Below are 11,179 nucleotides of genomic sequence, written 5' to 3' on the forward strand. Positions count from 1 at the left end.
AATAATTTTTTTATATTAAATAATTAAAAGAAAAGAAAAAAAAGAAAAGAAAAGTTAAATTAGTAATAGAAGAATTAAAAGCAAGACTATAAAGATAAATAAAAGAAAGAGAAGGTATGAATGAAAAATATTTTATTATAAAAGTCAACTTAAATAAATAAAATAAAAAAATAAATAATAATAATAATAATAATAAATAATAAAAACAAAAATAAAAATAAAAATAAAAATAAAAATAAAATAAAATAAAATAAATAAATAAATAAAAATTAAAAATTAATAAATAAAAGTTAAAAGAAGAAGAAGAAGAAAAGCGACTAGGACGAGAGTGCTGGGACCCAACACCGACTGATTTTCCAGCCATCATCTCTATTGAGATTATTCGGCCTCTTTTCAATCTCCAGCGCCTCCCTAAATTTCCGATGATGGAAGCGCGAAACCTTAGCAATAACACTAGCTTCCTCAATACAAACATGATGATTGGTTTTTTCAGCATGCTCAGCTAAAGCGGAGGACTTAGTTCACCTATGCTTAAGGTCTGCTACATGCTCACTAATCCTCTGATTAATGGAGCGACCATTTTATGGACATTTTTTTTTGTCCAAAATCCCTTAAAGATTTCTTAAACTCATAACCTTAAGTTGTTCAATTTGCAAAGTTTTAGTACGTCAAGGGTTCTGGAGGGTGTTGAATTCATTCATGCATTTAAAAGTACATTTTAAATAGCAAGAAATCACAAGTATAATTAATTTATATTATATATAATATAATAATTTTTAATATTTATAAATGTAAATTTAATATTATAAATTTATAAAAATACAATTAAAACTAATATAATTATATTTTAATATTAATTTAATAAGTTAATTCAATTACTTATGAATTATAATTCAAAAATATTGTTGAGAATTTGTAAAAATTTGTGTATTTTATCCGAAGAGCCTTACTTTTTTGGTAAACACTTCACCCGTCTTCAAAAAAAATTCTCAACAATATTATATTACTAACTATGAAAATATACGCATTATATTTACAAAATTTATAATTAAATTTTAAATAACTATAATTAAATATTTTTAATAAAATTATTTAAAAATATACTTAATAAATTTTTAAAATTTATAATAAAACACTTTACACATTGCATTTTCTTTGATAACTATTTAAAAGATCTTTATCTCCAATTTCTTGTTTATCTGACAACCCAACTAACAATCAAAAGACGTAAAGGAAGCGCAAGAAGCATATGATTAATAAAGTTGGTAAATGTGTTGCTTAAATTATTAGATATTGCACCACTTGTATGGCCGATAGGCCTTTCTTTGAAAGGGACCTTTCGTCGTCCTACTCCTTCTGACGTTGACACCTGGCAAAATTCGTTTCTGTCCAGGAAACTACTATAAGCTGACACCTAGCGAACTTCCAAACCTTTATCCGCGGTCATATGTTGGCTATGCGGGGAATATGCCCTCCGTGCGGTTACCTAATTTTTAGTTGGAGTTGGAGACGTTTGTTCGGAAGCTTCAGCGTTCCCAAGCTCCAGTAGTAATGGCACATATGAACTCTCAGTTTTGGCATTTCGCTCTTCCTGTTACGCTTGCCAGGGTCGATCCCTGCACCTTTCAAGAGATCCCTGCACCTCTCCCCAACTACGAAACATGCCTCTCATTTCTTCCTTGGCCGTTGGCGTTCTGCAACCTTGCTCTTCTGGTGCTCGAGGTGAAACCTAGCACACCACAGGTATCTTGGATTGTGATCGCTTCTGTTTTTAAGGGTCCGTGACTGGGGACTTTGAATCAGACAGTCTTGTGACAGACAAAACTCAAGGGCAGGCCCTGCTCTCGAGTATCCCGAAATCCATGCTTTGTTATTCGAGCTATTGATGGCGACTCGGCGAGCATGAGGCCGATCCAGGCCTTCTCTTAACCTAACTACTCCCTTCTTCATTAGGTAACGACTGCAACTCTTCTTTAAATACGAACCCTAAAAGCTGTGAATTGCGAGACTTTGTATTGCGATTTTCGTTTTCGATTTTCCGTTGGAATTAGGCTTTAACAGAGATGAAGTCATTTTTTGCTATTATCTATATTTGGGTGCTCTGCGGTCTAATAGTTTTACAGCAAAACACTTGTGCAGCTGTACGTTCTTCTCCAAAGTTTCATACCAAAGGTTTTTTCCTACCGTTGATTTCAATTTTTTCATTCAGGTTCCCCAGTTGGAGCATTTTGTTATATCACGACCTACGCTTCAATCTCACCTTTTCCCCTTTTAGGTATCTTTGCGCAGACCATTGATCATCTAAGTTCACAGAATAACGAGGCTGCCAGAGATGGAACGATCTTAACAGATAAAGTATTTTCACTTGTTCCCGCTATTCTCATTAATATGGTTTTGTATATTTAATTTGATTGTACTTATGATAACAAAAGAAAGTGGTTTTGATTTTCTTGAAGCTTAGGGTTAATGTTTCTGAGGAAGAGTCGTTGACATGGTCTTATACTCAACTTATGTTGCTTGCCACTTCTGGACAGACTGAAGTGAAACAAAGTACTAGAGACAACTATAAGGTTTACTCTTCTGGCTCTCACAGCAGCAAATACATGGAAATGGAGCGCAGAAAATTGATTTATTGCGTTGATTATGACGAGGCAACAACTTATCCAACCACCCCATCTGACGCATCACGGCCTCCTTAATGGGTAAAGCTTTCTGAAGAGAATTTGTAGCATACAGTTTCAAGAAGACGAGAGAACACATTACTGGTTGTGGTAATTGTGTTTTGTGTTTTTGGCTCTCTTTCTCCTAGCTTTGTAAATCCAATTTGGATCTGTGGAAAATGAAAATTCTAGCCATTGCATTGCATTTAACCGTGCAATGTGTGTAAGGAGAAGTAGAATGTTGTCTTCATATCACATTGGATGGGGATGGGAACTCGATAAATGCTTGTTTTATGCCCTTCCTCTGAGTTTCGGTTTCACTATTTTTGCCAATGGTATTTTGCTATGTCCACATCATATTGATTCTTATATGGAATACGCTCCCATCTAACTCTACTTCTGTATAAGTTTTTCCCACATCTGCATTTGGCTTCTTATATGGAATACGCTCCCAGCTAACTCTACTTCTGTATAAGGTTTTCTCACATCTGCATTTGGCTTGCATTTTGGATGGCTTTTTCTTTGTTATATGTTTTTTTCTACAGCGTTGTATTTTTCTGGCAGGATGATCAGCTTGGTCACTTTTCCCATCTATTCTTTCAATCCATATTTTGTAATTTGTTTTGTTGTGCAGCCAATGACTATGAAGTTAGTACGAAAAGAAAAGCCTGCAAAAATTGTACCTGTGGCCAAGCTGAGTTCGAAGAGAAACAGACGAAGTTGGGCCTGACTGCAGAACAGTTGAATAACCCACAATCTGCGTGTGGAAATGTATGCTGGTTCTTTTTAATCTTTTGCTCTTATTTCATTTCTTTCTCGGGAAGAAGTATTTGCAAATTGCCATCCCTATTTTGTGGAGAAAGGTTGCCAATTGGTGAACTACACAGAATTTGCAACCCACAAATAAAAGTATAAGATGTCTGTTATGCTTACCATTTTCCTGTGACTAGATAGAAAAAAGCAGCAGTACCCTTGTACACTCCCCATTTTTCTGACATCCACACTCGTTACCCTTGTTTTTACAGATGATTATTCTGCCATGTTGTTATAGATTGTTACCTATGCAACGGAATCATCCACACTTGTTACTCATGTTTTCTCAGTAAACTATTCCGCTATTTTATTATACATTAGAGGTAGATCACCCATGCAATTAAGCCTTAGCCAAGTGTCTTGGTTGTAGATATTAAATCAGAAGCTACTTTCTTCTCAAAAAAAGCAAATATAGCAACATATTCTGTTTGTATATTAACTCAACATATCACTCATAGGAAGTATATTAACTCAACATGTCACTCGTAGGAATTGAACATAGTGGGTAGGATAACAATCAAGCATCCCAACCACTCAAGATAAACCTAATTAGTTACTTAATCTGAAATTTTTTATGAAACTATCCGGAAACTTACAATTGGGATACATAACTTTTTCTGGTTTGCAGGATGGTTGGAAACAAAATTGTTTAGTGCTCAAATACTACTTTTATAGTTGCAGAGTGATTGGAAATTGTCATAAGACCTTGTGTTATTTTTTTTATCATCTTCTCAAAACAGATCGTCCTCTTATTGTCAGCCATTTATATTTTCCAGACAATGTTGGCTGGCAGGGCTAAGAACTAGAGGCAGAATGTGTTCTAGTTATGTATTAATAAAATTGTTGAGGATTTATTTCAAAGTTTAGTTGAACTCTTGAATCACATTTTGATGTCACTGATATTTTGTTCACTCGACTGTCGACAGGTATGGGACAGTTACATCATCGAGAAAGCCATGAAAGAATATTATCACAATGATCTGGAGGTTATGATAGAAGCAATTCAGAAAAATATTTCTGTATGTGCCCCTTTCTTTCATCTGAAAAATGTAGTTAAATTGCTAGATTACTCATTTACTTCTTCATCATATTTTGAAGTATTTTTTTCTTGTGCAAAGGAAAAAGGTCGCAGTTTATGTATATATAATGATTGTCATCAAGGATAAAATTTATGTGTTGTTTCAAAAACAGGGCAGCTGGTCTGATGAAGTACCTACATGGGAGAAATGCAAGGGACATGAGGTCGTCTGCCCCGGAGAGTAAGTCTTACAAATTACTAAACTCTAGCCGGAACCAAAGTCAGCTGTTTTGTTTTCGTTTTTGTTAAGATCCAAATTACAGTGTTAAAATTTTTCTTCATAATTTACAGTGGTTATATTCTCCACTGAGTTTTCTATTGCCGAGAATGTAAGTAAATAGGTTTGACGTTATCCTTTTCCTATACTGTTGGTTGCACAGGTTACTTGTAGGATACAAGTATGCATTTTGGTATTTTATGGCTAAACACTTGGTTTGAAATAGTCCTGCAATTAGAAGGTTCTTTAGTTGATAATCCCTAAGGGGTGGTTTACTTTTTCCTTTAGTTTAACAATTTCTGATAAATACTTCTTCTGTAGAGTAAAATCTGTCTGTTGGGTAGTCTATCTCATTTATGAGTTTTAGTTTTTCCTGTTATTAAGACAAACATTGGAACAGTTAGATCCAGAATATCCTTGCATGATTTTGTGTGCATTTGGAATTTGTGATAGTTATAGCCATATCTTTGACAGTTGTTCCCTTTCATGCATTCCTCATTGCAGTGGAGAGCACAAAAGCCCACTTGGGAAACTGGATCATTGTTTTCCCTAAAAAATAAAGCTGTGCAGAAACAAGAGCGTTTGCCTAAATCTGACCCGTTGGGCGTAAAGCTAGACATGAATGATGATTTGGAGGATCTGATAGATGAAGAAAGCCTTCTTTCTGAAGAGGATTCGAAAAGATCTTCATTGCCCTCTGGTTAGTAACAGGGGCTGGTGGCTGTTAATGTTGGTTTGCAGTTTATCCATTGGAAAGGAATATATATGATAGAATCCTCTTTAATAATGTTACAAACTTGATCAGCTTGGTCACTTTTCCCATCTATTCTTTCAATCCATATTTTCTAATTTGTTTTGTTGTGCAGCCAATGACTATGAAGTTAGTACGAAAAGAAAAGCCTGCAAAAATTGTACCTGTGGCCAAGCTGAGTTCGAAGAGAAACAGACGAAGTTGGGCCTGACTGCAGAACAGTTGAATAACCCACAATCTGCGTGTGGAAATGTATGCTGGTTCTTTTTAATCTTTTGCTCTTATTTCATTTCTTTCTCGGGAAGAAGTATTTGCAAATTGCCATCCCTATTTTGTGGAGAAAGGTTGCCAATTTATTTAACCTTTTCACCATTATGGTATTTCTAGTTTGTTCTTTTAGTTACTGTTTACGAGTATAATTGTTCTGTATAAAAGAACAGAATGCTGCGTTGATATCTGTTAAACTTTTGATTGAACAAACTTCCTTTAGGTCTCTCTCTTAATATACACAGCTGTGTTTTTTAATGAAAACTTGAGTTTCCATCTCCATCTTTGAAGGAGAATCTTGGCTGCTGGGATCTGCAGCGTATACTATATTACAGTTACCCTATTTTATATTCCAAACTGTGAACAAGGTCACATACTGTAGGAATCAAAATGTAATATAATATTTGCTCATTTTTCTGATATAATGGGTGTCTTGATTTTGTTAGTGTGGACTCGGGGATGCATTCAGGTGCAGTAGTTGTCCCTACAAAGGACTTATCTCCTTTCAAACTTGGGGAAAACTTAAAAGGTATATATACCACATACATATTGTTTTCCATCTATTGCGCCTTCTATTTTTAACAAGTTTGTTCTGACATATCAATTCCTCCATTTGACTAAAATGCTTTTACAAAAATTGCAGGTATCTCTTCCTGGCACACTCTTGACTATTGATATGTGAGCAAAGTAGTGCTTTGAAGAGTTAACAATTAGTCATAAACCCTCAATCATTCCGTGCCATCCAAGTGATGGGTTGCTTACCTTTAAGCATTTCTAATGTAATTTCCGTTCAACCATTGAGTGATTAAATTAAGCAATGGTGCAGCCTTATTTCTAGGTATAAATTATAATATAGTGTATGACAATCACAACTATTGCTGGCGTTATTAGGACTGTTAGTGTTACCTATCTACTTTTGTATCTGTTATATATGACATATGAAATGATGAATCTGGCCAGGGAAGGAATGTTTATAGCATCCCAACATTGCTTCCTTGAAGGAAATGAGTAAAGTACTTAATATTTGTTTATCAAATTTAGGATAAGTTTGATTTGCTTGGCCAGCTCTTTTCTTATGCTGTTTTTTCAATTACAACAGTCAGTAAGGGCTATTGTATTAACTATACGCACGATTTGTTAAGAAGTAATCGACCTAATTGAAGACATTCCCAACCATTCATTTGGGCAAATCTTTCATGACCATTCATTTGGGGAAAGCTCTCAAAAGGATGATAAATTGGTTTCCAGATCGGTTTTCTTTTGCCTTCCATTTGGTTGAAGTTGAATAGAATCACAAATTTACTCTCCCTGCCCTAAATGTGAATTGTATCCCATGATATCTCTCTTGCAGAGACACCTTTAAGGACTGTAGCTTTTACAAATGAAGTTAGACCGGATTTGTTCTTTTGATCGGTTTATTTTCCATTTGTAGCAAGAGAATACATCTTATATTACTTTGCAAAATAAGTAGATTACATATGTTGTGTCATGAGGGAGGACCTGGAGAATGCTTCATTTTGCCTCTTCCCCAGCATGGGTGTTAACACCCTTGTTCGGTGTATAGGGTCATTTTACCCTTATGGGTTTGACTAAACTTGTCTAGGCTTCCAGCCTCTTAACCGGGTTGAACTTTGTTTAGGCTTTGAACTTTGTTTAGGCTTCCCAACGTTTTAGGTAGGTTGGAAATCCTAAATCCTTTTGTTACAACTTATGGATGACTCGTTTAAATGTTCTGCTGCTCGTCCTTCTCAAATTTATTAGTGGAGTTATCATTTTGGTCTTACAAAGCATAACCTATCTTCTCAAATTTATAAGTAGGGTTATCATTTTGGACATACAAAGCATAACCAATCTTCTCAACCGGATTTGTTCTTTTGATCTGTTTATTTTCCATTTCTAGAAAGAGAATACATCTTATATTACTTTGCAAAATAAGTAGATTACATCATGTGTCATGAGGGAGGACCTGGAGACTGCTTCATTTTGCCTCTTCCCTAGCATGGGTGTTAACACCCTTGTACACTAACCTTCAGAACTCATACTTCCCTTCCTACCTACGCCAATCACTCTCCTATCAACAGCTAGCTAAGAGACTCTATTCTCGTACCACTTGATCCTGTACGAGTAGAAGTTCCACTAAGGATGGGATAATCTATAGCCTGGGAAAGACGGAAAACCAGGAGCTCCTAAACAGGCATGCTTAAATAAGAAAGTAGGTATGCTTAGATAAGGAAGGAGCCTCAGGAACTTGGCTTACACAAAAGCTACTCTCTACTAAATCCTTTTGTTACAACTTATGGATGACTCGTTTCAATGTTCTGCTGCTCATCCTTCTCAAATTTATTAGTGGAATGATGAGTTATCATTTTGGTCTTACAAAGCATAACCTATCTTCTCAAATTTATTAGTAGGGTTATCATTTTGGTCATACAAAACATAACCAATCTTCTCAAATTTATTAGTACTTCTCAAATTTATTAGTAGGGGTAGGGTTATCAATGATCATTTTGGTTTTATAAGAATAAGTTAATAACCAAAGGGCATAATAAGCAATGCATTAATTTTGTTTTAAAACTTTTCAATATCAATAAAAGGAAAGAAACCCTTTTAGATTAAAAAGTAGATTTTTGTAATTCACTTGATTGACAAATAATCATTTTAGTAATTGAAAATTATGTGAACAGATTTAGAAATTGCAAGTTAATGATCAAATAATTATATTAAAAAAATTAGAAAATTCAGAATTACATAAAAAGACTTGTTAGGATATTGGAAACCTAAGCAGTTTGGAACAATTAGAAAATTCAGAATTACATAAAAAGAATTGTTAGGATATTGGAAACCTAAGCAGTTTGGAAATATATTGGTAGGGGATAGTCATGGTGGTTATTGCCTTGGTCACTAGCAAGCTTCGTATATGCTTGGCCATCTATAGAGTTTTTTGATTTTGGGTAATTAATTTACTCTAAAATGAAATAAGACATTCAATGTGTTCTTTGTAATATAGATATAAATAAAACATCTAAAGAAAAGTAATTTCACAATGATCCAGGCCCCTTTCAACCTTTTCGGCTTATTTTCTTATATCAAACATTTGCAGGTTTCAACCAATTAACATTTCATTGAGTATGTATTTACAAAGCAATGATTTTGGGATCAAATCCCACAAAGCAATCCTATACTTGCTTTTCAATCCTATACTTGCTTTTCAAATTCCTTCAAGCTTTTGAAAGTAAAGTAAAACCAATGAATTATCAATATAATTTTAACATAATAAAAAACAATTAGAAAGCCTTTAGCCAACTCAAATTGCTCATTCGTTAGGCTTGAACCAACATCTCTTCTATAAAATTCAACAATTCCGATTTAATAATCCTATCGGCCTCTCTTTGTACCTTTTGGGACAATTGCTAGTATGTACTATTGTGTCGTTTGGTGGTACAAGCATTTTAAAGATACCCGCTCCAGGCTCTGGATAGAAATGGTCAAACTTAGGCGCGCCAACTTTCATTTCATTTTCGGTGCCTTTCTCTTTCTTTGTTTTGCCTCCCAATTGACTAGGGAACAAAAAAAATTTGAAACTATACAAAATTTATTTGATGTCACTTTCCAAAGTTGAATATACAAATGTGCATGTGTTTCATTTCAAATAAGTGAATTTTACGTTTACAGATTCTTAACCTACTTTTATTTAAAAGTAAAATACAAAAGATACTTTAAAGATATTACAAAAGATACTTTAAAGATATTGTAATGAATTTGCTTTACTCTATATATATATATGGTAGGGTTTTTGATATAATCCAGTAGAGATTTTTGTAAATTCAGATGTTAAATTTCAATATTTTGGGCGTCTATAAGGTTTTTAATGGTGCTGAATCCATTTCCACCATCAAAAACATGATTCAACATTACTACTGCAAGATTTTCTGATTTTTTTATTATCTAGATTTCACCACTTTTGATCGTCTGACCAATTCCTCCTTCTCATCATCTTTCTTCAATAAATTTACATAATAGTGAACCTTTTAAGTTAACTTTAGTTATAACGATCTAATGTCTAAAAAACTCCCATGTCATATCAAGATACAAGATAAAAATTTCAAATCACCTTTAATATATTTAAATTTAAATCAAATCACTTTTAATATATTTAAATTTAAATTCAAATTCATATATATTTAAATTTAAATTCAAATTCGTATATGTTTAATAATAAGAAAAAAAAAACCTTACTCTTATAACTAACTTTGTTAGGATATTCCGACGCATAGGAAATAGTTAAGTACAACTTGGTCTAGTGTAGAGTTAGGTATAGAGTTAGGTAAAGTGTGTTTCTTTACCGTTGTACATTTTGTAACTTACAATCCGACGGTCACGATATGTAGTGATCCGACGGTTCATTCTCTCCTCGGTATTACCGACACTTGATCCGTGGCTTGACACCCGATTGGTCCATGAATTCTATTTAAAGCGCATGGATGGTCATTTGTAGGGTAATCCGTGCATGAGAGAAACATATGTAAATTTTCATTCTTTTATTAATAAATTGCCTGAAGTGGCCGCGTTGGCTCAAGCCGTGGACTGTTTCCCTCTTTGAGGGTTTTAACCACGTCAAAATACTGGTGTATTGATCTGCGATCTGGTTGTGAGCGGTGTCCTTTTGGTGTTCTGTCTGAGGAACTTACCTTGTAAATTCCTACATGGTATCAGAGCTATTTGAGGGCCGCGTTCGTTGGTGATCCAAATCTGAAGCCGGTAGAACTGCATCCGACTGCCGTTTCCTAGATCTGCTGTTTCTGACTGCTTTCGGGCCGAGAGGACTGCTCTGTTGTGTTCGGAGCATCTGTTCCAGTGACGAACCTCTTTCGTTTCACGCGAAAAGGTTTCCGGTAGCCCTAGCTGCGTCATTTTTAAGATCTGGAGGTATATAGTGTTTATTTGCAGTTTACTGTTATTTTCTCTCTGTTTATTTCGGTTTCGGTTTATTTAGCCTTTTTATTACCGGATCTATCCCTTTCATTTCTGTGTATGCTCTTTGCCCTGCGACTCTGTGTGATCTAGGCAAATCAGAAACATAAAGGAAGGATTTTTCTCATGCGTATGCTCTTTTCCCTGCGCCTTAGGGTGATCTCGGAAAATCAGAAACATTGAGGAAAATATTTAGTTTTCGGTCAAAGCTAACTTTGAGCCGCAAGGTTCATTTTTGAAAATATTCAGTTTTTCGGCTAAAGCTAACTTCGAGCCGTAAGGTTCGTTTTCTTTGTATGTCTGTGTTGGGTTTTGTGTTTTGTGTTTTGTAGGGAAAAAGAGCTTTCTCAAGGCAAACACGCAACCCAAAACACCCCCCCCCTCTCTCTCTCTCTCTCTCAAATTTTTTGTATAGATCAATT

At 34.7% G+C, this 11,179-nt stretch overlaps 1 protein-coding gene across 8 annotated transcripts; it reads left to right on the forward strand.

The window, feature by feature from the left end:
- Positions 1 to 1,541: 1,541 nt before the first annotated feature.
- LOC149181141 (anamorsin homolog 1-like) lies at positions 1,542 to 6,932 on the forward strand. 8 transcript variants are annotated; one of them, XM_089416463.1, is made up of 8 exons: positions 1,542 to 1,953; positions 2,124 to 2,172; positions 2,276 to 2,355; positions 2,535 to 2,702; positions 3,295 to 3,431; positions 4,400 to 4,492; positions 4,665 to 4,732; positions 5,273 to 5,456. In XM_089416463.1, the coding sequence occupies exons 4-8, from the start codon at positions 2,699 to 2,701 to the stop codon at positions 5,319 to 5,321; spliced, it is 351 nt and encodes a 116-aa protein (XP_089272589.1). In that variant the 5' UTR covers positions 1,542 to 1,953; positions 2,124 to 2,172; positions 2,276 to 2,355; positions 2,535 to 2,698; the 3' UTR covers positions 5,322 to 5,456. The 8 variants fall into 8 exon arrangements, with proteins under 8 accessions (XP_089272589.1, XP_089272591.1, XP_089272590.1 ...); XM_089416465.1 differs by having other exon boundaries at positions 2,140 to 2,172; positions 2,462 to 2,702; XM_089416464.1 differs by having other exon boundaries at positions 2,140 to 2,172.
- The last annotated feature ends 4,247 nt before the right edge of the window (positions 6,933 to 11,179 follow it).

Source organism: Pinus tabuliformis, chromosome 3_2 (genome assembly GCF_031772625.1).
Source record: "Pinus tabuliformis cultivar Carrire ecotype Pingquan chromosome 3_2, CPIR1, whole genome shotgun sequence".
Lineage (NCBI taxonomy): Eukaryota > Viridiplantae > Streptophyta > Pinopsida > Pinales > Pinaceae > Pinus > Pinus tabuliformis.

Bases quoted from the DNA above. Each gene is read 5' to 3' on its own strand.
- LOC149181141 (XM_089416462.1), top strand. The intron at 3,432-4,399 runs GTATGCTGGTTC...GACTGTCGACAG, and splicing joins CACAATCTGCGTGTGGAAAT to GTATGGGACAGTTACATCAT. The intron at 4,733-5,272 runs GTAAGTCTTACA...TCCTCATTGCAG, and splicing joins GAGGTCGTCTGCCCCGGAGA to TGGAGAGCACAAAAGCCCAC.